Source organism: Pseudopipra pipra, chromosome 21 (assembly GCF_036250125.1).
Source record: "Pseudopipra pipra isolate bDixPip1 chromosome 21, bDixPip1.hap1, whole genome shotgun sequence".
Taxonomy (NCBI): domain Eukaryota; kingdom Metazoa; phylum Chordata; class Aves; order Passeriformes; family Pipridae; genus Pseudopipra; species Pseudopipra pipra.
The window spans coordinates 4865477-4891885 of record NC_087569.1 but is presented as its reverse complement, the minus strand read 5'-3'; the positions used below and the strand labels follow the sequence as shown (position 1 = coordinate 4891885).

The window sequence follows — 26409 nt, the reverse complement described above, 5'->3', positions numbered from 1 at the left end:
AATGACTCTTTGGGCTTAATCCTGCTGATCATGAGAATTCTTTCTCATTATTAACTTTCCTTAAATATGAAGGGTTCAAAGGAAACCAGCAGCAGTCTGTCTCTTTTGTTGTTCCCTGCCCTGATTGTTAATAAAACCAGAGGATAATTGAAAACAGTAGCCATTAGGAAGACAAGAATATATATTTTTGAGACTACCTTCATGTCCTACTTGAAAACAAGAGAAATCTGCCAAAAATGCTACTCTCTGCAGTTTGGGGTGAATCTGACAGAGCAATGACTGCTACCCCAGGAGTAGAAGGAACCAGGGTGCCTAACACTGAAACACAAATCCTTTGCTAAATTTTATTTTTCACCAAGACTGAAAGATCACAGTGAATATTCCTGAAACAGCCCTTTTTCTAAACAAAATGCAAAAGATATATAGTGTAAAATATAAACAGATGAAGCACCTGAGAATGAAACCAGGAAAGCAGCAGCATGTGTGCCAGGAAAAGTCTTACTGGGTGGAAGAAAAGATGAAAACTAATAATCTCTCCATAGGAGGCCAAATTATGACCATGTTTTCCAACAAATTTGGACGCCTGAGCCTCCCCCATCTTGTCTGTCTCCAACAGACAGATGCAAAACAAACAAAAAAAAGCAGTGATACCCTGAAGGGAGACATAGAAAGAAAACAAGGAAATCTTACTTTGCAGTAGTTTCTTCGTCGTATTTTGTTTTCAGATCAAATAGTTCTGTCCTGGTTTTTTCCAAGGCTAAAAGGCATAAACATGAAGCATTACAGTACTGAAACAGCAGTATTCAGCCATAAATAAAGCTGTACATCTCCTGATGAAAAATTCTTTGCTGTATGTTTCTTCTACCTAGGCTTATGACTTAGAAAAAACATAGAATTTTGATTTTTTTTTAAATTTTTTATGGCATTTCTGCTACATTGCAAAAAATTCCCAGTTTCTGCTTAACAAAGCCAGACATTATTAATTTCTTATTACACTGGCTAAACTGATTACTTATTTGAAATACTCATTGCAATAGTTCAGGGAAAAAAAACTTCTTGTTTTCTCATAGTAAACAGAGCCAAATGTGCCCAGATCTGGAACCTCTAAGTGTACAGGGATGAAAATTTATGGCAAGTCATAGCAACAGGCAAGACACAGTGGTAGAAACTGGGTTCACAGAGATCACTACACAGTTAGTTCATGAGTGTGTGAAGCCAGAGGAGAACACACATGGATGATAAGTTCCATGGCCTGCTGTAATTTCAGGGATACTCTGATGCTGCAGGTCCTTCATGGACTTGTCTCCTGGATTTACCACCAGACTGGGTGTGAGCCCAAAAGAAGCTCTGATTCACAAAGCTCTGTTGGATCTCCCTGAACTTCCAGGAGCTGGTTCACACACAGTCCTGATACACCCAGTGATCCCTCTCCTCTCACCTCCCAACCTGATCACTGGAATAGGTCAGAAAAGTGAAGCCAAACCTGTTTGCAAAGCTTGAACTTTGTGTTCGGCCTCCTCCAGCTTCGAGGCCGTCGACATCTGTGTCTCCTGCAATTTTCTGCCAAGGGAAGACAAGAGGTGAGAACAGAGCTCGTAACCACCTTAAACAACTTCTCTGGGCTTTGCAAAGTTGGAAGATAGAGCGAACAAACATCTCCACTGTAATCAGACAACTGCCAACACCACCCAGGCTACAAGGTGCTTCAGTGGGACCCCTAAATCAGGTCACACTGTGATCCTGCTCCTACTTTGTGGTCCCACTTATTAAAATTTTAACAGCGTAGCCACCTCATAACATAAGCTGTGAACATTATACAAGAGTTGACTGCTATATAAATGACAACTTCAGTGGAAGGTTTTCTTGAGCATAATTTGTTTAGGAAATGTCACACACATCGAGAAAATTGTCACCAAGCACCCTCTGTTGTACAAAGTCAGTACAAGAAGAATGATACATTTCCATTTTAGTGTCATAATGAAGGAATTTGTTGCCATAACTGATGGAGTGAATGGATGCAGCAGCTGTCTCATCAGAGCTGTAATGGGTGCCAAATGCAGCAATATTATTAGCTAATCTCTAAGAAAACACATATTTCAAAACAAACCTCACACCGATATTTTCTATATAACATGAGAAAACCTTTCATATGCTCACATTTCTTATGTCCACAGGCAACATTTTCTTGTTTGTGTCAGTTCTACCCATTTGAAAATCATCTGGCCACGGAGGCACTGCACTCCTTGCTAAAGGCCAGGCTACAGGAGTTATAAAACTCATCTCTGAAAGGAGCTGTTCCAACATCTCCCAGGAGTCACTGCTTTTTACAACATTGCTTTTAGGATATTCTGCAGATTTCAGAATTGTGAAATGGCTTATGAAACTACCAGCATCCTGCCTGCACTCCATAGAGTGCATAAATTTATTCCCCAACACTACTGACCAAGTTAATAACTATTTATAGCAAGAACCATGCGTCAGTTCCCTTCAAACTGAACTATATATTTTGAGACCTCAAAACATCTTCTACTCAGTTTTATTCGCATTCTACGACCTGCCCTTTTATTTTACTTTTAAGGGTATCTAAATTGCAGCTGTTAAAGCCACTGCTTACAAGCTACTTACCAAAAAGCAACCACAGGTATTGAAGACTTACAAAAAGCTTTGCATTCACACTGGTAGATTCCTCCCACTCAGACCTGAATTTAAACAACCAACCCTCAGCTAAAAAGCTCATGTAAACTGAAGGTTTTCCACGTTGTGTTGAACATATTATAGTTCAGTGTTACTGCTCCATGGGAGAAGTAAATTCTCAAGACAGGGAACACAGCCTGAAAGAACTCCCTCTTTAGCCCCTCGGTCTTGTCCTGCCTGATTTGTTTGCCCACTAATGTGAAGATTCAAACACTCCCTGCTCATTTGCAAGAGATTAGAAATGCATTAAAAAACGCTTTAAAAAAAATGAGCAATTATTAAAACTCTTCTTAATTTTGGCACGTAGGAACACGCACAGGAACATGCAAACCTTCCCGGGATAGTTCAGGTGCACATCCCCTCTCTGAGGCATTGCCAAGGGAGCAGGGGTGATGCACCTTTTACCCAGGCTGTGGGTGCTTCATCTCCAGCAGCTCAGGGTTGTGCAGGCTGCACCACGGTTCTGTGACACAGCAGGCTGAATTACCCTGTCGGCTAATGGAGACAGATTGGTGTCACAGAGGACAACACAGCCAGCGAGGAATAAAAGCAGGTTTGCACCCTCCTGAACACGACACCCCCCACCACACCACGGCCAGGAGACAATCTGTCCTTGTTTTACTTCCACACTCTCACGATTGTTTCGCTGTGCAAAGCTGAGTATCAAATGATTCCGTGTCAAACACGGAAATCGCCGGAATCACTCAATATATGAGCTGTCTCCGCACGCCCCAGAGTCGGTCCTGGCTGGGGAGATTGAACACAAAAATACATCTCTCCTCCTCCACAACACCCACACTCACCTCTCCTTCTCTGCAAAATCATTTTGTAACTTTTGTTCCTTTTCAAGGGCTATGTTCTCCGCTTGGTTCTTCAGGGTCTGCTCATATTCTCGGATTTTCTCTTTAAGTGCTTTTATTGTAACCTCTACAGAAAAACAACGGGGAAGAATGAGTTTACACAGCTCCACGTGGTTCCACAACACAAGGCTTGCTTTACCCTGTAGGCTCAGTGTGTTTTAAACTTTAGCTCTTCAACTCTGACACAAAATCAATGGATATGAGTCCCTTTGGAGACCTTTTACTCCCTAAATGTTAAATTGAACTTTAAGTGTTTAGGTTGAGAAGGATCAATGGAGTTTGCTGGAAAGCAGAGTGAAGAAGGTTCCTCTAACATGACTTTTTTTAAAATAAGAAGGAGAAAAAAAATCAATTGTGAAATATAATATCACCTTATTGACTAGTCTAAAATTAGCTCAGTGCTGAGTGAAGATTAATAAAGTCCCGGTGTAGGTTTAAGTACAGATGTACACACAGGACACTTAATTCACCTAACTGTGCTCGTGCCCAAAGAGGCAGTTCCACTATGGTTCATGCACAGATGCAATCTCACACTAATTGAACACATATCTGGGATACAGCTCCATTCTGCTCCACAACTGATGAGAAATGCTGCATCAACAGCAGCTCAGACCCAACAGACACTCTGCAGCTCTGTACATCCCAGTTGCTCTCACTGCCTCATCATCCACACCGGGCTGTACACACAGGCATTAACTGTTTTAACTTTCTGAGCGCACTCGTAGCCTTCCAGGGAATTTGCAGAACTCCTTCTCTTGGATAAAGGAGCTATCTTGCATGGATATCCCATGCCTGGATATGGAGGAGAGAAGATGCACAAACCTGCAAAACTACGGTTCAATATCTCTTCACGTGCCCTGATCCGCTCCTACGTGAAAGGCCTTTGATCCCACCCACAGGAAAGGACTGAATCCTTATAGGGCTCCAAAGAGGAAAAGCAGGACATTCACCAGAGTATGCTTTGTAACAATAATGGAATTTGGAAAAAGCATTGGACTGCCAGAAGACTCCCAGCAGCAATACAGTTCAGTGTACTCACACAGGGATGCAGGCGGGGGGTTAAAGACCTCAGCTTATTAACAGATGCCATTACCAATGATTGAAGGAAAAATAAAATATTTTGGACATAAAAAGTTTTATACTGTGCAGAAACAACATAAGAAGACATGCTCTGATGTGATAATAAAGCCTATGGGGCTGGGGGGAAAGACCTCAGTAGTATCACACTAACCCACACAGAATCCTTTGAAAATCCAGATGTTTAGAGATGAGTCGAGAACTGTAAAGCAGACAGGAGGTAGCTGGTGACATGATCTGCTGTCTGGGCATTACCAAAGACAGCCTGGACCACTGTGACCACAAAAAAGGGGGGAGGAGAGTAGTAAAAATGCCAGCAAACCAGCTGCCTCCGAGAGAAGGAGCGGGATTTTGCTGGCTGTGCAGAAATCAGCTGAGGCTCGTTACTGAGTAACAGGCCATGAAAGGGACACGTCACTTCTTTTTCTTTTTTCCTTTTTTTTTTTTCCCCTCAGCAAAGGGAAATTCTTCTCTGAGATCCGGGAAGTAATACAAATTCTGATCTTTTCCTGAATAAGCAAAGGATGCTCCTTCACAGAGACAACAGGATGCTCATTCCTACGGACAGCGGGTGCGCTCAGCACCGGAGCCACCTTTGCTCCAGGTGTTTTCAGGCATGAATCTGCCAAAATATCCAGGTATGTCGAGAAGCAGAGAGCAAAATAATCTCATGGAAATGCATATAACTGCATCTTGACTAATGTTTGAATGTCTAATTTTAAAAGGAAACAAAACTACAAAAACGAATGCAAGAGGTGCACAAATATGGGAAGAAAAGTGGCTTTTGTAATAGAATTTGTTTTTACATTTAAGCATCTAACAATAGATGTGTTGGACAAGTACAGTTTAATCCTCTACATTGCTTGAAGCACTGAGTGCCTTCTTCACTGCTCAGGTCAGCTAAAGCTTGTCAGCCACTGCCATTTATGCCAGTTTTGGAAGAAGTTCTTACAGGCACTGTACAGCTCACACACAGCCCTCCAAACCAAGAGATTACCTGATCAAAGCACCCTCAGCTAACAACAGGCTTTTCCCTGCATAGCTTATTAATCCCTGTTGGAAACAGAGAGTACAACTATTGCACTGGAATGAAAAACAAGGCAAAGGTTACAGTGGGAAAACGGGAAGGAAGTGAGAGCGCACCAGGGAAAATTAAAAATGCCAGTTTGTGAGTGGTTGCAGCAAAAAACTCTGGAAGTCAAGAGCTTTTCCCCTTTCTGGGATGAACCCCTATATCCAGCTTGGATGAAGAGGATGCAGAGTCTCAGGAAAGCTCTGCACAGGGAACTGCAATTATTGTACATTTGCGGCAAAAAATACTTTTTTAGAGTATTTTTAGGCTCTAGAGTATTACAGCTCCCACATGACATCTCTTCCAGTCCAGCCCAAATCCTGGCATGCTGATACCTGTCCTCTTCAGAGGTCACACCCTCTATGTTAAAATATATTTCAAAATATATAACTGCATATATGTCCCTTCTGCTGAAAATGAGATGTAACAAAATCAGCTGAGTTGCTAACACAGCTTTCAAATGTTACTTGGGTGCAACAGTTCCATAATATAAAAAATAAAATCTCCATTTTCCCAAATGCCAAGACAATTTACCTTTCCACCACTCAGAACTGGGCATTAAACATGGAAATGAAAAGTCCCATGGATAGGTAATGAGGTGTACAACTGAGTAAAATTTTGTTTCCTAATGCAGGAAACTTTATTCTGAATCACAAGAAAACTTGAACAGCCTTAAAGCCAACAGGCTTTAAATCTCATTGAGATTTTCATGTATTTTCACGTACTCTGGTCTCATTAAAACTTAAATAATTAAACAGTAATAGCTTGTATTTACATTGCTCTGTGGATAGTCTCTAGAGTAAATATAAAGTAAGTATGCTGAATGTACTCCAGTAATACATTTAGAAAAGGGAAAACAGAGCACAGAAAAAGTTCCATTTTGTACAGATTTGTATGTGTGTCTAAAATACTGATTTTTTTGGTGCCTGTCTGTGCAAGATGCATGTCCTACAAGCACCCACACCCACGTTCAGCTTGATGTCAGTACCAGCACCGCCTCTCATAAAATGTCACATACAACGTCAGTCAGGTGTCATTTTCAGGGCTGAAGGCTACAACACAATATGCAGAATAACAACTCCATCCTCTGCCTTGGTGTTACAGGAAATGAAATTTTAAACAAATCCAAAGAGTCTACCCAAAGTCATAAATACAGAAATGGCTGTAACAGACCACTGTACTTTCTACACTGAATTTCAGTGCTGCTGTCAACTCTCCCTGCACGAAATAAAACCGAATTTAATCCCTGCCTTCAAATTTCAGTGATAAGAGCTGATAAAAGAATATGTTTGCAACGTACCCTGATTTTTCACCTCGGCGAATTCTTTGTTGTACTCCTCTAGAGTTTCCCTAAGTTTCTGGTTTTCTGTTTCAATATCGTGCATCCGTTGAACCTTCAGCTGAAGCTGCTGTCCCAAATCCAAGGCTGGAACCGGATCTGAAAGAGGAACAGTGAAATGAAACATAAGAGAACAGGAACACATCTGTGATTCAAGCAGTTCAGAGCTCAAGAGTCCTTTTTTATCTATTAATACACATTTTAGTGCCAGTAAGGCCCTACTTAGAGTTATCAGTCCTGTACATTCCTCATCCTGCAAACTTCAAAAACCAGAAATATTTCATTGTATCTGTGCTACCCCTTAAATGTGGAGCCAGGCTGTGAGAGCTGGGGGTGTTCAGCCTGGGGAAAAGGCTCTGGGGAGACCTTGGAGCCCTTTCCAGTACCTAAAGGCAAGAGAGAGAGAGGGACTTGGAACAAGGACATGGAGGGACAGCACAAGGGGGAATGGCTTCCCACTGCCAGAGGGCAGGGTTAGATGGGATAATAGAAAGAAATTCTTCCCTGTGAGGGTGGTGAGGCCCTGGCACAGGTTGCCCAAAGAAGCTGTGGCTGCCCCATCCCTGGAAGTGTCCAAGGCCAGGCTGGATGGGGCTTGGAGCAATCTGGGCTAGTGGAAGGTGTCCCTGCCCATGGCAGGGCATGAAATGAGGTAGTTTTTAAGGTCCCTTCCAACCCAAACCATTCTAGGATTCCATGACATTGGGACATGCCTTCTTCATCCTGCTGTTAATCCACAGGGGAGTGTTCCTGGGTGCAGTCATGATACCAAAGGCACGTGAGAGTCTTCAGTTTTACATTTTTGTTCGCAAAATGAGAACTTTTGTGTAAAAAGCAATTAAACTGCTCAGCTCACAGACAGCTACTGTCCCTCACACACCTCTGCTTCTGCAGGAGTGAACTTCTGAAGCAAACTGTGCCCTCCTGCACAGCAGAGCTCCAAGAGGTTATTTGATCATGGAGATCTGAGCTGTACTTGTTCTAACTGACAGATCAATAATAATCAGAAGTACTGTGTGGATGTAAATAACTCCATGAAGCTTGGGGTTGGATCCCTCTGTTTCTAATACTATTAATCAAATTTCCTCTCAAAATTAATTCTCTGATGCTCATCCCTTTCTGATAAAGAGGGTCCCCAGCACACACCTGACATGTGCACGTGTGATTTATTCTGGGACTTCTTCCCAGAAGAATAAGAAAACACTGGAGTGCAATGGACTTATAAAAGATTATTGAATATATTTCTGCTGTGGGCGCCAGCATCTCTTGTGAAATGGCTGCAAAGATTTAGTCTCCTGTTGAGGAATGCTAAACACCAAACTCAGTGGATCAACAACAGTATATATTAGGGAGTTCACTTAATTTTCAACCACCACAGTCATTAATTTTTCAGACCACCCTCAGTCTCTGGAAACACATAATAAGTCTATTGTACCTCTGTTAACACATTAAGCATGAGCCTGTGTGTTTTTTCAATATGCCAGCGTTGTTGCATAGTTTATAAAAGAATAGCACTGGGTTATGTTGAGCTCAGAGACATTCTAAGTAGCAGCCTGCTGCATTTTGTTACTCCAGTTCTTCAACAGCTTATGGCATTACCCTGTTCATAATACAAAATCTAGGTTGCTTGTCATCTGTTCTCTGTACATACATAGTTTATGACTACATAGCTTTTTCATTTATGCTTTTTAGGCCAAATACTTTTCGTTATTATTATCCGCATTAAAATATTTATAATAAATCAAACTTAAAATGTTATGGTGGCAGAGACAGGGGGGTACAGGTAAGGAATTAAATATCAAGTCCAAGTCACAGCAGTAGCACGAGTTAAAGGCTCTGCAGTATTTATGTATGGTCCAATTACGGTGTGGGCTGTCACAACATCCCCCTCTCCCATGGAGGTCTGCCGACCTTCATCGGCGAGGAGCGTTTTGTCACACTCCTGCAGCTCAGCGTTTCTCCCAGAGCGCCAGCCCGGGACATTCAGCTGCTGAACGTAAAGAAAGGCTGGATTGTCTCAATCCATCCACATCTTGAATTGGTACAGGAACCACGAATCGTGTCAGGTTGGGGATCTCGAGCTTCGGCCGCGGGATTTCTATCGAGCGGTGTTGAAGCGTCACAGTGAAAGAAACTGAACCTCACAAAATTGTTTTTAATTAATTTAATTCTCGTTTTAACACACCCATTGTAAAAAGCCAGGACACCCACAAGAGGCATTTTGCTCCGAAGACACAGGGCTTTTTATATTGAAATCAGTAAAGAATTAAAGGACAAAAAAATAACGTGGGCATTATGAAGTGAATAATGACTAAACCTTAAGTCAAATTTGCAATCCCTGAGAAGCTTTATGTACAAAACGAAAATGCTTGCAATCTCATAATTATTCATCAGGACATGTATATTTAATTTAGCTCTATTAAAGGTTAATGTTCAAGTAGCAAAACAGTGGCAGAACAAACAAAATGTAAAAAAAGTCTCTGTGCATTAAACCTCAAACTTCACTAGAGCCTATTTGAAGGACTAATGGCCTGCAGCCACTAAATACTGCTGGAGGACATGTAAAAACACCCACGGCTGAAGCACCTCTTAAGACTTAATTTTTATAAACTGCATTAAAGAAAACTAATCACTGTATGACAATAAAGTAACCAAGACATTTCAGGCAGAGACACAAATAATTTCTTATGGCAAGCTCCAACATGCTCTTTTAGCTTAAAAAACCTAAAAACCTGTTATTTCTGGAGTATTTATGAACACCAATTAACCTGAAACAAGTATAAACCTTACAGTCACGACTTTTTTCTTACCTGAGTGGAATGGATTTAAAAATAAATAAAAATACCCTCCACTCTTCCCAACATATGCATGCATGGAAAAGCATACCTTTTTATATTAACCAGGCTTACAAAGTATGTTTCATGTCATTTAACAGGAGGTCACTGAATTTTTAAACAAGCAATGGACCAAAACTTTCGATTCATTACACAAACAACAGGCACACACAGCTCAAAAAAATCAAGTGGCCCTGGCTTACGGAGAGAGGTAGCAAAGGAAATGCCCTTTCTGTGGTCTGTAAAAGAGAAAAATCACCTCACTGAACACTCAAATGTGGAAAACTCATCACACATTATTCTCTTAGTTTGAATCTTCTCTTGCAAAAGTTCTGGATCCCTGCTAAGCACAGGATAAATAAAAAGTGAGAAAACTGGTAAAAGGAATAGGATCATTCAGAACTTGAAGAAGTGTTTTGCAAGAGCATTACTGCCCAAGAGTAAACCGAGATGTCTATTTTTATACTAAATTTAGTGTATTTTTTTCTATTTCTTCCTATTCTGTTCATTTTTCCTAAAACACTTGTTGCATCCCGTGCCCACAGAGAAGCCCTCTGCATCCTGTGTTCGTACACAGCCCAGCACATCTGGATCCGACCCCTGACAAGGCTTCCTCCACACCACCACAGGAGAAACACTATTTTAAACCCAGGACCTGCAAAGCCCATTTCTGCCTTTCCTTCCCAACGGATTCCCCACCATCCCTGTGCTCACTGCTGGGACACCACACTGTCCCCTCGCAGAGGAGCTTCTATCCCCACAAAGGAGGGGGACGGACACATCTCGATGGACACAGACATGAAAAAATTAATGTTACAAATGTAAAGTGATTTTTGTAGCAGTTAATACTTCGCATCAAACGAGCTGGAGCACACCAGCCACAGCAACACCTCCGAGGCTGTTCTCACACCACACACATGCCCTGATGATGCGTCTTTTTTGAATAGCAGTGCAAAAGAAACAATTTTTTTTCGCTGCTGCTGCTTATGCATGTAAACTACTGACTTTATGAACAATTTTAAAAGAAACTCAAAGGCGGATCTTGCCCAAACTGTAAGTTACCTGAGCAGGGAGAGGCAGCCCATCATCGCCCTGGGTGCGGTTTTGGGTGCCACAATGTAATAAAAATATAAAGCTATTAGAGAGCACCCAAAGGAGGCTGCGAAGATGGTGAAGGGTCTAGAGGGGCCATACGAGGAGCGGCTGAGGACATTTGTTCTGTTCAGCCTGAAGAGGAAACTCATCGGGGTCTGCAGCTTTCTCATGAGGGGCAGCTCCGATCTCTGCTCTCTGTGACCAGTGACAGGACCTGAGGGAAAGGCTGGAGCTGTGTCAGGGGAGGGTTAGGTTGGATATTAGGAAAAGTTTCTTTCCCTGGAGGGTGGTTGGGCACTGAACAGGCTCCCCAGGGCAGTGGGCACAGCCCCAAGGCTGCCAGAGCTCAAGAAGCATTTGGACAATGTTCTCATGGACAGGGTGGGATTGTTGGGGTGTCCTGGGCAGGGCCAGGAGTTGGACTGGATGATCCCTAAGGGTCCCTTCCCACTCAGGATATTCTCTGATCCTATGACCCGCCCACCACCCCATGTCACTCAGCCCAAACCCAACCTCACCCCTGGACATACAACAGGGTCACTGACGACCACCCCGAACTTCCAAAGTGAGTTTTGTTTACGAACCCCTGTTCCTCCCTCATTCTGGGAGCTGGGAGAAGACGAGAAGACGACGCAGCTCTTACTATTAATAATTTATCCCTGGTGTTTACACCACGAGCACCGTCGCGGGGTTGCCCTCCCCGGTCATTAGTGGCCGTGGGTGCCCCCCGCGCACCCCTCGCCCGGTGACATCCCACTCCCGCCCGCCTTCCTTTTCGCCAGGGCACTCTGGGCTAATGTAATCATACGATTACATAATTAACCCAGCTGTCTCATTAAGAAAATCAACTGGAATTCAGGGCATAATTAGTCATACAGCAATTAGCATGCTGATGAGCAACTGATGAAAAGCTGTCTCGATATAGAGTATGCTGGGACCACCCTCGTTATTTAAGGAGAGGGGGGAAAAGCCCACCTCGGCTCACGGAAAAACGAGCTCGTTCGGGACAGGGAACGTTTAAAGTTAATGTTTAACCCTTTGGCCGCGGGTGTTGTTGCTGTGAGGGTCCCACACACACACACAGAGGGACCTATGGCGGGATGGGCTGCGGGAGGAAAATTTGCCAAATGAAGTGGAAAAACTGTGTCATTGTTTAAATGTACAATTTACAGCGCGCTGGGCCCAATTACCCTCTCTCCCCATTTATATATATATATATATATATCTTAAATACTTTTTTTTTTTTTTAAATTTAGGGATGCGTTTCCCCGAGGAACGGGCCCTGCCAGCCCCGCCGGGAGGTGCCGGCGCCCGGAGCCCTGAGCGGGCTGCCCGGACCCTCGAGGAGCCGCCCGGAGCCCTGAGGGGGCTGCCCGGACCCTCGAGGAGCCGCCCGGAGCCCTGAGGGGGCTGCCCGGACCCCCCGGACCCCCGGCCGGCCCCGGCCCGGAGCGCGGCGGGCGAGCGGCAAAGCCCGGCCTGGATCGCGGCGCGGGCGGATCGTGAGGCGGCCGCGGCCCCGCGGGTGCCCGAGCGGTGCCGGCGAGCTCCGCACACGCTGTAAAACCATCACAACCGGGGGCTTTCCACGCGGTGAGACCCCCGCAGGTGTGTCAGGGGCTGCGGAAGCGCCCAGAGCCCCGCTCTGCCGTGCCTGGGGTTCGCTCTCTGCTTGTTCCCAAAATACGTTCATAGAATTCATATAATGGTTCAGGCAGGAAAATAGAAAGGGTCCTTAAAGCTCATCTTGTTCCACCCCCTGCCACGGGCAGGGACACCTTCCATTGTCCCAGGTTGCTCCAAGCCCCGTCCAAGCTGGCCTTGGACACTTCCAAGGATGGGGCAGCCACAGCTTCTCTGGGAAATCTATTCCAGTCCCTCACCACCCTCACAGGGAAGAATTACTTCCTCATATCTAATGTAAACCTGCCCTCTTTTAGTCTGATTGTATTCCTTTGGTATCGTAACATGGAGCTCCTGAAGAGCCTCCTCCAAAACAAAGGACTTGCCTTTTCTTAACCCCCCCTCTCCTCCCTCTTCATTACAGGCCTGTAACACTGGAAACGATAAGAAAGCAAGTTATGAAACACTGCCAGAACTACAGGGGCAATTAATAATTTATATCGCTGGAAATGTGTTTCCTAAGGTTGGGATCTAAAAATAATTCATGGAAGGCAACGGGTCTCTTTCAACGCGACTGCATTTCTGTTGCCCAAACCGCACTGTAAGCAAAGCTCTCGGTGATCGCTCACAAGAAACGCCCACACGAAATGATACGGGAGAGGAAAAAATAATAATCCTCCTTAACGCAACTTTATTAACGTGATTTAACTTCTTAAAAGAGCCGAGAGTTCAGCTCTGCTGTCACAATACTTGGGTCACGAAGTAAAAGAAGTTTTTTCCCTTCCTGAATGCAACACTGCTCTTTGCAGGGAATGTTCCTGTCGGGGAACAGTCCCTGGATTACAGACACTGAGAAGCTCCATGAGCTTCTGATGCAGTAAGTGCTTTTGTGGGAGGCTGCATGTCTGAAAATAACCTGAAAATGTGTTTTAGAAAAAATAATAATTACATTGTAGCTTTTGAATATTCAAACACCTCACAGCATACTTAATTAATTCATTAATTATTCCCCAGAAATTTCAGTGGTAAATTGAAATAGCCTAGAGAGACTGAGACAAAGATTTCATGGAATAAATGATAGCTTTGCTCCTGTTCCCCTATGACTCTGGTAGCCCAGGGACAGAAGAGTTATAGCCGTAATTCCGTTTGAAACAAAGCTCATCATCTCTCCAACTCCTCACTTCATAAAAACCATGAAAAGGTTCTTCCTTCAATCAAGAATTATACATATTTTCTTACTCCCCCCCATCCCACAGGACTGAGATTTTTCTCTTCCTTTTATTTATTTTTTCCAATTTTTAACACCATTTCCCTCACCCTGCAGCTGTCGGAGCGTTCTGCAAGGGCCGTACCAGGGAATTCAAAGTGCCCACAAGAGGGTGAGGGACTCTCATTTTCCTCACCAGCAAAAAAGCTCAATCCCAAATTGTGCCGACCTCTGGAAGCGGCAAAGCCAGACTGATGGGACCCCCCTGCCCGGGGAGGGGGGAGTGGCAGCAGACCGGCGCCTTTCCTCCCCATTAATCATCTCCCAGTTCTCCAATGCTTCCAGGGTTAAATGAAACGACACGGGACCAATTTTACCACAACCATATAGATCCCTTACAGAATTCTTAGATCTTGTGGGCTATTATTTAAAAACATCCTTTTTTTATCTCCTAACCCGAGAATTGCTACAGCTGAGAGATGCTCTGCCCTGCCCCAGACTGAGATGCACCTCGACCCTACTACCCAGGAAATCACATAACACAGAGTAAAGGATCGACTCCTTCTTGAACTGCACTGCCATTCCCTGTATTTTCAAAGGAGTAACCAAAGTAAATCCTCAGAAAAGTTTTTAATATTAAATGTGGGGTATAATAGGTAGTACAATATTTGATGGCACTATGTCAGCTGAAAATGGACCTAATGAATTACTAGAGAAGCCACTGCAACTGAAAAGGCTCCAATTTGATTGTTAATGTTCTAATAATGGCCAAAGACATTGGAATTTCTGCTTGCACAGTGAGCTCAGTGCGAAGGGCAGTTACAGAAAACCACCTGTATTCTAAGTTTCATTTCTCCTACTTTGTTTTTATAAAAGAAAAAGGGCCTTCCACTATGTTTAAAAGCATTTCTGCCACAATCATCCCTTCTTTCTCCTAAAAGCTTCTGAACAGACTTAGCACTAAACCCTCCCAAAGCTGGGGTTTATTCTAATTCCAGTTCACATTCCTGCAACTGAGAAAGGGAAAGTCCAATGTGCCCCACCACCAGCACACTCTGCCTTTGCTCTCAACACACAGCACTGGGTTTAGGTTTGCTCTAAGTCACTCCCTGCAGCAACAGCTTCCCAAGGGCTGTGGTGACAACCTCCAGGTGAACACAACCCATGCCTGCAGGGATATTTCCTGGGATATTTTCTTTCTTATACCTCACATTCTTCCTGCTTCTATTCACTCCATCCTTCCCCTTATCTGCACCTCCCCTCTTCCTTCCGTGCCTCCAGCCTACCAAGTAAAATAGGGCTTGACAACCACACAATAAATTTTTTAAAGTGTATGCTTTAGGGATATTTCTTCCTTTGAATATTTATTCCAGCTTTTACAAAGGAATTTATCCAATTATTAATTCAACGAGAAAAACTAAAGAAAAAAAGTATGTGATCAGACAAGCCCAACTTCAAGCCATGTACTCAGGTAACAGAACTATTTTCAGTTATTTTGACATCGGTTTCAAAACATAAGGATAAAGTGAATGAATTCTAAAGAGGAGAATTGGCCAGGACTTTGTGCTCCATCTGAAAATAACTTTGTAATGTTAACAGCAATGCCCTACCAGCGTGCACTCATCCAGCACAGATCCCAAATTGTATGTTATGCTGAGGCTCTGAATTCAAACCCCAAGGGGAAGGAGCTGAAGTGATTATTTGCTACTTGTACATTCCTCAGCACTGGACTGCCCAAAGGCTGGAGCAGCATCCCGGGCGACTCAGACCCTGCTGGAAAACAAAACAGCAGCAGCTGCTGCCCCTACCAGAACTCTGCTCGAAATCTCCCGTCTGCAGCCGGGGCTTTAAACTGTCCCTCTCACCCCCACCCCGGGCACTTCTTTGTGCAAAGGTTTGCAGAACAGTTTGGAGAAAATCACTGATGTCGACAGTCCCTAATTTTCTACTGTACAGGCTTCACTGCCAGAACTGGGGCATTTTTCCTCTGTTTATGCAACTCTCGATTTTTAACCTGTTCTAAACATGCTGGTGAAGCATCAAGGATTTTGGCTTCAGATGGGATCCACTCACCAGCTAAATCATTGCCTGCAGCCACGGGGATTTATCGCTTTTCACTCTTTCATGTATTAACTGTGCTCAATTTTCTGCTTAATTTTATCAGATTTTCACGTGTGTTTAGAAAGACACCCGACTGCTCTGATGAGGGGTGTCTGCACCACTCCTGTGTCCGGGAGCGAGTTCCTTTTGCTTCCCTTCCCCCTGAGACTGCTCACTGTAATATTGTTTTCTTTTCCCTCTGAGGTTGAGAACAGGCACGTTATGAATATTCATTTCCCTTGTAAAGTCAAGGGCAGCAAAACCATAAACCTGTTCATTTTACGGGTCTGTCTTCTATTTTATCCAAATACATTTTATTGGGAAAGGGGTGACCATTTTGTCACATATTATTAACAAATGAGGAACTGCTTAAAATTCTTCACACTGTAATGATATCAAACATTTCTCAAAAATGGTCTGTGCTAATCAGTCTCAAAATACCACAGACTTAGGGTTTACTATAAGTTGACCCTGCTCTTTAGACAGTTTTGCCAACCATTATCCCAGACAAGAGTGCTCTGGGTATTAACTTTTCAAACTATCTTTTTATTATTCTTCTTTGGGATGTGCTTAAACATCTTTTCCTCCTCCCCTCTTTATGTCTCCCCTAAATTTACATTGAACCATCTCTCTCTATCGGCACGAGACTGGGGGTGCTTATGTTGAAATTTAAGCACATCACAGGTCATCTGGGTGTGTAAAAATCTGTATTATACTGACTTTCTGCTATCAGGACTGGCATTAACCTTTCTGCTCAACATTACACTTTACCAAAAAATCCAACCATGCCACACAATGTCTATAAACACAACTTCATACTCATTTATCCCCTCCAACATAAGCAGCAGATCATTTTTCTGAGGGGAAAAAAACCAAACAACCAAACCCAAAATCAAACCTGCTTTTCTCTTGTATCACCTTTAACCTCAGAACATTGATCAAATACACTTTAAACAGAATTTTCTTGGAGCCCAAACAGCAATGCAAGTCTGGAGAAAGGCAACAGCAGGATAGCAGAAAACACTGCAAATCCCACTGCTGCCAGCACGGGACAGGGGGGAGGGAATGAGGCTTTTTAGGGGTGAGAAACAAATTTTCATTTCTGCCTTTAGAAGTAAATCCCTCACACTTACTTTGTGCTTTGCTGATCACTTATTTGAAAAGAACTTTGTGTTTCCTCAGCGAAATCACTCCTTGGAAAAAGATCACCCTCTGCAGAGCAGTTGGAATGTGCAAGGCTGAACTGGGATTGCACCTAAACAAAAACACTGCGTGAAGTGATGGGTGTGGGGAAAACTCCTTTGGAACCAGCCTGCTCCTCCTTCAAACCTTTTAGTAAGACACAGCACACCCATGGCAGGGTGTGCAAGGAGTAAGGGAAAGATAAAATTTCCCTTTCAGCCACCTTTCACTGTTATGGCTTTTAATTGTTTGCACAGGGCACATTAAAAAAAAAAATCTTATTTTTATCCTCTCTTATGTTATGCTTTCCTTAGATAGAGGGTCCTCTGAGCTAAAACACACCACACACATTATAGAGCACCAAATCTGATCACAACAGAGACCTGTGAAGAGTCTCCAATAAAACCACAAGCACATCCCCTTTTACACCCCAAGAGTCGTTTCCTTTCTTGATGAGAAAATTCCAGTTAAGCCAAAAAAAACCCATTTATGGCTCAGCCCTAAAAGGCTGCAGAGCCCCTCCAAACTGAGAGCAATTAACTTACCCTCAGTCTCAAACATATATATGCTCAGAAAACGAAATGGTTTTTCCTATCTATGGACCGAATCAAATTCAGTTTAATTGTGCCACTTCCAGGGAGCAGAGTTTGTTTAAAGGCAGAATTATTTCTTCTTTGCCTGCCCAAGAGCTCTGCTGAACAGGAGAAATGCTGAGAGCTGAGCAAATCCACTGTAATTGTGCACAGGGATACAAACAGCAGAAAGAGAAACTCTACAATTTGTCCAGACCTGGCCTTCACTCGGGTCTCCACGTTTTAACTTCTACTTGAAAATTACAGTGAAGTTTTGTTTTAAAAAAAATTAAGCAGCAAACATCATTCCTTCTTAAAATAAAAGTATCTAGTATTTTTCATGCTTAATATTTTTCCTTTAAGCTTTAGCCATGAATATGCTGTTTCTGCAAGGGAACATCCCTCCTCCAAACACACAACGAGGCTCCAATTTCACTTTTAAGTGTTTGCAAGATTAAGACCCTAAAAGCCAAGGGTGCTAACATAATGCACTTATTTTATAAAAATAAAGACAAAGGAATCTCGAACAGATGGAAGAAAGCTTCCTCAAAATACAGATCCAACCTCCCTTTACTTCAAAATAAATATATTCACATTATTTTTAAAGATAAGTTTTGACAACCTTGTTGATTAGTGCAATTCATGTGGCAGCATTTGCTTTTCCCTAGCTCTCTACTGCATACTGAAAATAAGGCAATTAAATGAGAAAATTAATTCCATTAATTAAAAATGTTCAGTCTCAAGCAAGACAGAACGATCTGAGTGCGAATTACAGCTGTATAAATGTACATAAACCAAAATGTTTTCCTTGACATGTACTTTCTTTTAGGAAGGATAAATTTTTGCAGCACAAAGCAATGATAATGTTATTTTAACAGCATCATAAAGCTGGAGAAAGATATATAAAAAGTCTGGTTTATCCTTTAAAGAGAAACCCCCTGATGCACATAGGAAAATTTACAAGTAAAATACCACCCTTCCCACAAATTCCTTACTGGTGAGCCTGAGTGAAAACTCTGGTCAAGTCAGGAAAAAAAATCATTAAACTTAGCTGAATCCATAAAGCACCGTGGCTGGAGTTTCAATACAGATCATTTTATAGTAAAATTAAAATAGAAGCCCTTTTTAATTATATAAAGTGTGCACATTATTACTGAGGAGAGAAATACACGCTTTCCTCAAGAACCATAAAATTGGCTGCTGGGAATTAGACTTCAGCTGCAATTATTATATGGTCCTATAAAGGATATTGAAAGTCTGATAAAATTGCACCCTTGTCATGTAACAGCGATGCTTAATGCTAAAGAACCACTCTGCAGCATTCCAGGCATAGCTTTCTCCAAACATCACAGCTCCCTTCTCACACCGAAAAGAAAACAGAGCAGGACTGGGGAGCTAAAAGTATACCTAAATATTTGAAATACCAAATGAACAGGTCAAAAGATATGTAAAGCCACACAGAGGCAAAACAACACGTGTGATAAATGAATACTGGGGGTTGTTTATAAAGGAAAGCACTCCATGGATACCGCCCAAGCCTCCAGGGATACCACCCGAGCCTCCATGGATACCCACCCAGCCCTCCATGGATACTGCCCAATGGAACAGACTACCTGGGATGGGAAGGGAAGAAAAAAGAGCAACACAGTGGAGCAAGGGCTGAAGTGCATGTGCCTCACACTGACAAAGAGCAGTGCCACACATTCCTCAGGGCTGCTTTCCTTCCCCTTGCAGGACGTGTTGTAAACAGTGAGTATTTGTTACGCCTGCACGCAGCTACGGGAGACTGGCTGGCCTTCTCCTGAGAACCTGGAATTTGCACTCTCAGGCCCTGTAAATAGAGCATGGGACTAAAAACCTGGAGATGTTTCTCATCCCACAGACTCCACTGCCCTCACAGCTCAGCCAGGCTGCAGTTTTTCTGTGCATTGAGAATATCAAAGAAATATTTCTGTGACACGTAACACAGGGCACGTGAAGGGAATGTGGCTGTGGGGTGTGGAAGCAGGGCTGTGAGTTTTGCTCCTGCCAACGAAGGAAAAGAGAAAACGCTTTCTCTTATGAAGAAGTACTGACAAAGTCCCTCACCATTTAGATCCCACAGCACGGGTGGGATATACATCCCTCCTTCTCTGTAAGGCTTTGGTCTGACCTGCTGCTCAAATCCCAGCACCTGTGTCAGTGCCAGGCTTCCCAAAGAAGCCCCTGCACAAGAGCACACAAAGGATCCCACACAGCCCTTGTTTGACACGACTGCTCAGTCCTGAAAAGACACAGACCATTCGAAACCCAACCTACTCAGCTCCCAAATTATGGCAGAAAGCAGCCCCCTGCCTTAGTACAGAGATGGAAGGGCTGCAGTGTCTCTCCCCAGCACTGAATGCTGGACTCACAGCCTGCAGGAATGTTGGGTATGTTCTCATGGAGGGGTTTCCATCCCATGCCCACGCTGCTCGTGCCAGGCACTGCCCACACCCTGTACGTGACATTCAGACCCTCTCCGAGTTACCCATCTCCTCCCAAGGCATGAGCAGGTGGGCAAAGGGAACTGCTCAGCGTTCAGTGGAACACTACTGAGACTCTGAGCAGGAATTAAGTAAAGGAAAGCTCACAGACCATGGCTGATTAACCTAAAAAACATTTCCAAGGCAGCTGTAGGCTAGGAAGGGCATGGTGAGTCGCTGCATCTCTCTAAAGGGACTGGCCACTGAGCACTGCTCAACTATGAATGTGAAAGCATAAAAAAATACATATTTTAGCTCAGACTGAGCATCTGAAAACACTGACCTTTTAACCAGTTAATCCATAAACCAAAACACTAAAAAATTAATTTTTATTCGAAGCGTGCATGAAATGTGCTCCTTATAAGGTAAAGCCAGTAAAGACCAAGGTGCACTTTGCAATGAGGCCTTAAAAACCCTTGTAAGCCCTTAAAAGTATTAACTACACCTCAAAACCTCTCTTGAGGTATTTTCAATATGATATATAATGTCGATGTTTTATAGAAGCATAAAATGACACACACACTGTCACGTGCCAACAGCTCAGTCAGGCCAAGATGTGGCAGAGGAGACTTGGACTCCTCACTCCCTCTCAGCTGTGGGTACAGCTGGAAAAAGAAAAATCTGTTCAGACAGTATTTACTAACCACTGGGGAAAACAGAAAAATCAACTCCTAAAATGTAAAAAGAAATTAATTGAAACCAAACGCCAAACAAAGGAACTTCGGATGCCAGACAAAGGAAAGTTGAAAACACGTACAATAAATGCCTTCAAACAAAATTCATGATCACACTTACTCTGCACAGAACTGAAATTTGGTAGTGATTTACTCCCAAAAGCAGTAAGGCTTTTCCTTTGGTTTTTTAGAAGGCATAATATTGTCTTTTAAAAATACAAATATTGCTGTTTCTTGATGAAGCTTCAAGATGCATCTTTTGTGTTAAAAATGTCTGAACCCTCTCAATAAACAAATTACTGAGGATCATGCAATATTGCAATAATATAAATTGATTTATACAAACATTAAATGTAACGTGAAGTCATGAAATGTGCCTTGGTCACAGTTCTCTCCAGCAGAAACAATACTGGAGCATACCAATTCCAGAATAAAACCGTTGCTCATATTTACCTTATCAAAGGTAGAAAAAGTGCCCACTACCATTCACACAAACATGAGCCATCAGTCTTTCAGAATAAGGAAATCATTTGCTTACCTGGAACATCAATTAATCTCTTATAAACATTCAAGAAGGCTGCCTCTGCTTCTTTGCTTCGTTTGCCCAATGCGTCAATCTAAGGGGGCGAGGAGAAAAGAGGCTTTAAGACTTGTTCCAATACAACTCTTACACTCAGAGCTATAAATATAAATTAATAGATTTCATGTAAAGTTCGTTGATACACAAAAAGGGAACCCGAGTCTCCTGTGTACAGCTCCAACAGAAGCAGACTTATAATATTATTCCAGCCACATCTGTACTGAATATAATTCAAAGTCCATTTCTCAGCACAATAACAAGCATAATTTTTTTAATCAAAATTTTTATGAACACTCCTGCCTGTTGTGATTCTTGACTTTAAATCTTTATAAAAAGCCTGGTATTTGCCAGGCTCTCCCCTCACCAGCTCTTTTCCTTTACCACTTAGTGAGATCTAACACAGAAAATGGAGCCGCGGCCACTTCTCATGTCCCACTCTGCCTTTTTTGTGGGAAACATATTTTTCTATTATTTCCACTGAGCCTGTGAGAGGATGGAAAGATGAACTTGATGGGCACCCTGGGGTACTTAACACTAAATAACTGTGAATCTTCTACATGCAAAAAAAGTTTTGTGACCCAGCTCAGGCAGAGACCCATGGAGTCTGTACTGTCTGCACTCATGGGCCCAATACCAGGCTCCTCTGACCAGCTTCTCTTTGTGTTCTGTAACACACACAATACTCACCTAAGAATTTATTTTTATTATTTTATTATTTTCATCTAAAACTTCATTTTACAAGGCAGCTTAATGGCTCTGAGAATAAAATACTTCTTCCACAGCAACTCTTTTTGGTAAATGCATATTTTCCTATTGTACTAGAAAACAGAGGATTTACTATTACTAAATATTGACAATAAGCAACCAAACTGACTCGAGACCAGATCTATTGAATTAATACTCCAAAGCAGAGAGACAGAAAGGGAAACAGGAAAGCCTGACACAGCTCAGCAGCAGCTTACCCAAATCAGGAAACCAAAAGCATGGAGATTAGCATTCCCATATTTTAATAATAGGCAAGGAAGGATCTGAAGAACTACGGATACAAAGGCCTGATATCAATTCTTCTGTGTATTTCAAGAGCAGTTAACATTATGGAACCATTTAAAGGTGTGGACGTCACCAGGGCCTAAAAAAGGAAGGTCCTGCCTGAAAAACGTCCTTGAATTCTTTCTCTGCATTATTGATTCGGCAGATAAGGCAGGAACAATGGCCAGACTCTACTGTATCTGTACTTCAGGCAAGTATCTGATATGTTATTGTACAGGAGGGAGATTTGCAGCGTTAGAAAGCATGTGACCAACCTGTGGTGTGGCTGGGCTTTGCCAACGCTCCGGCCCAACGCTCCGGCACGGGAAGCGGAGGATGCCAGGGAGCGGAAGCGGCGCAGGGAGGAGGAGAGATAAGCAGGAGGGTGCTGTGGGGTCAGCTTTGGTGCCACTTCTGTTTACTTTGTACTAAAATGACTCTGTGAAGAGCAGGGAAGGATTTGGGAAGGGAGGGGAGGGGGGAATCCTGCAATGTGGATGATTAAATTCCGCGGCCAAGTGCAGCGGAGCGCGGGACAGCACGTGATGGGTACAAATCAGCCTCACGGCTCTAAGTGACTTGTAGAGATCATCACGGGCAGGATTAAGGGCAGAAAACCAAACAACAAGGACAATTGTAAAAATCACCCAGGAGCACAATGCACAGTCAAGAAAAGGCTTGGAGGGGAGGAGTCGAGGAGGGAAGAAAGGACACGGGCAGCGCCCGCACAGCATTTGGCAGCGGCAGGGAAATCTTGGGAGATACGGCGAGGGGTTGGAAGGAGACAAGTTCAGGTAACACAATACAAGGCTGTGTTTAGAGAAATTCACCAAGTTCCTATTTCACTGACATCCGTCCAAAATCTGGATTCATTTATGGAGGTTGGTGGAGGTGTAGCATAACTGAAACCTGACCTATTTGCAGCTAGCAATTAGAAAAAAAAGAAAGGTATCTGAAAGGTGATAAACGAGCATCAGAGGTCAGAATGGGGGAGGATGTGGAGAGCAGATATAAATTCTCAAGAGGTGCTGGCCATGCTTATCTGTCAGAATTTACCAAGAAAGGCTATGGAAAGGCACTGGAATCTCCCAGGGCACGCGACGTGCCGGAGAGCAAGGGATTGATGGTCGTGAATAACCCATTTATTAATTTGAATTCAAGCAATCACAGATGGACTGATGCTCATTAGGGAATGAGAACATCAGTAATTCGGTCGGAACATTTTCACACAAAGCCTGTTTGAAAGGAGACCGTGGACCAAAGTGCCAAAGGCAGGGAGGCCCCGGGACGTGGAAATCGATGCTGGGGAGCGTCAGGCACCGCTCGGGGACGGGCGCGAAGGAAGGGGCACCACCAGAGAGGCTTCTGCAGTCGAGCTGTTTCCTGGGTATGTGGAGACAGACTCTGAAGGCCAAGGAACACCATATGTTCCACTTGTGGACTTTTAACGTTCCCACATACAATTTTCTCTAGCTGCTGCTCAGCAGAGAGCAGCCAAATTTAAATTACTATTATTAAATACAATTAGCATTACAGCACTGATTCTGTACTGTATTTTGAAAAATTCATTTGCCCCTTTTATGAAAGCCAAAGTGTTTAAAATGCTTCCATTTCTGAGAAATAACAGGATGGATTTGTTTGCCTATTACAGTTTCTCCACATTTTAATAAAGAGCATTTGTACTTATATTCTCCCTAAGTATTATAAGAGGTATGGTTTATTCAGTCCTCACCAGTTATAAAGTGATGGAAATATAAACCAGAATTGAAACAACATCTTCCAAGGAGATCAGAGACTTTCCAAAGGAAGCAGTTTGTAAATCACAGGTATTTTACACCTTTTCCCCCCCTCTAAATTCAGAACCAGAATTCCAAACAATCCCACCAGGCAGAAATATGGTTTTATGTTTTAGTTCTTAAAAAAAAATAAATCAACGTGCCTGGTTTAAAGTTCTACTAAAAATGAGCATTGCCTCTATTTTATACCTTAAAATAAAATTTAGAAAAAGCACCATGACAACTTTAACTGGAATGTAAAAATAATTAAGCATGCCAGCACCAAGGTGTGTAAGGAAATAAGGGATGAAAAATGCATAAAAAATAGCAAAATATAAATGAAGTCCAAAAAGAGAGGAAACAGAGCACTGAAATGACATGGAAGCATTTGGAAGTTCACTGAAAATTTTTCAAATCTAAGTAAAATTGGTTCAGGAGCCAACCAGGCTGAGCTGCAATCAGCTCACATTAAACAGTTGAACTACATTATAAAACTCTTGCTGAACATTTTTATTTGACTCTAAAAACTTCAGGGACCCTGAAAGAAGTCAACTTATAATTACACTCGCGTTGTCTTGACACGAGCTCAGCTCCAAATCTTAATTTATCTAAACCAGGCCCCATTATGTCTTCTCCGAGCAGAAAGAAACAACAGTGACCTCTGTATTCCCCACCACCCCCATAAACATATGTTCACTTTTAAGTTTTGGCATACTATTTGTCTTGATAATACCACTGGCACTGCAGTGCGATAACGGAGCTGAGACACCAGGAATCCTCCCTCCTCATCTCACTCAGCTTTAAAACATCCCCGCAGCTCCACGGAGGGAGCCGTGGCGAGACACAGCTCTGAGAGAGCTCCTCCTTATCCACCTTGTTTTTCCAGGTCAAGTGCTCTCACGAGTCATTGCTCAGGGTCTTGAGGTCACCCTGGAGGCCTGAGTGACATCCTTCCCCTCCAGAATCATCTCCCTGCCATGACAATCTCTGGGATCTGCTCCCACGCTTTGCTGCTTGTTGCCCCAAACTCCTGGCACGCTCCCCTGGAAGCACGGACAGCCTAGCTCAGGATCACTTGGCCCCAGTCTAATATCAACTCCACCTGGCTAAAATCAGAATGTCATCATGGATTCATCTCCACATTTACACAAGCACCATAAATCTGGCACCTGCGTGAGGGAAGGTGCTGAACGCGGTTTTATCTGAACGCTGCCTCTTCCTGTTTCAGCTGCGTCCAGTCAGGTTCAAACAGGTAAAAGCCAAGTCTGTGGCTTTAGTTTGGAATCTGTCACTCTTTATGCACTAAGAAATTTCAGCATTAATTCAAGCCTGGTGTCTACTGCCCCCCAAATCTGCTGTGTGCAGGTCTGCAGAGGTGGGATGCTCTGGGCTGTACGTGGTACCGCCTCTGCAGTCAGACCAAAGGCTGCACAGCTGCATTCCTGAATTTAAAGAAGAAACAGGATGATGAAGCTCTTTGCCAGGAAGCTGGGCTGCCAGATGCCAGCACATCCTGCACTGACACTTAAATTCTCTGAACTTACGGATATCAGCACATTAACACATTTCAGACCATGAGAGTGGCACATGTGTTGCTCCTCTTGGATCCACTCGGATCACTCAACAAAGCTGAAGGTTTGGGATGCTGAACTCAAATTCCCAAGACAGCTCCTTTGTGAGGGGATCCCAATGCTGTGTCTCTCCAGCATTACTGTCCAGCATCAGTGATTTACTCACAGTTCCTTTAGCTGCAGATCCACAAACACAACTATGCTAAACAGGAACTTTGTAGCCTCAACTCTTCTACTTATCCTCATTGTTCTTCAGTTGTAACCCTCACTCTCATTAACCACCTTAACATTAAAGATCTGTCTTTCACTGTCCTGCACACAAAAATAAATCACTTAAAAGAGAACCTATTTTTCTGTTCTGATTTTTAATAAATAGATGCCTTAAGGAGACACCCATCCCCCTTCCCCTACACATCTTCTCTTGTATTGTTTTGCATCACGAAGCTTTTCCATTTGTCTTCAATTACTCCAAGTTACCGAAATGCCATTAAGAATTGGAAGAAACATATTAAACCAAAGGAAAAGCACAATAACAGCTCATTAATGCACCATTCTTTTAAGCTATATTCTTGAATGGCTGCCTTGGAATCAAATGGTAGTTATAGTAAGATTATTAATGCT

General features: G+C 43.0%; 1 protein-coding gene across 7 annotated transcripts in view; it reads right to left on the bottom strand.

The window, feature by feature from the left end:
• Nucleotides 1–26409, bottom strand: part of CUX1 (cut like homeobox 1) — a 271634-nt gene that overhangs the window by 129832 nt on the left and 115393 nt on the right. For all 7 annotated transcript variants that reach the window (XM_064677781.1, XM_064677784.1, XM_064677783.1 and 4 more), the window contains exons 4-8: nucleotides 21372–21450; nucleotides 7004–7141; nucleotides 3498–3621; nucleotides 1484–1560; nucleotides 691–757 (exon numbers count right to left, since the gene is read on the bottom strand). In XM_064677781.1, coding sequence (XP_064533851.1) covers nucleotides 691–757; nucleotides 1484–1560; nucleotides 3498–3621; nucleotides 7004–7141; nucleotides 21372–21450 — 485 coding nt within the window. The remainder of the gene's footprint in view (nucleotides 1–690; nucleotides 758–1483; nucleotides 1561–3497; nucleotides 3622–7003; nucleotides 7142–21371; nucleotides 21451–26409) is intronic.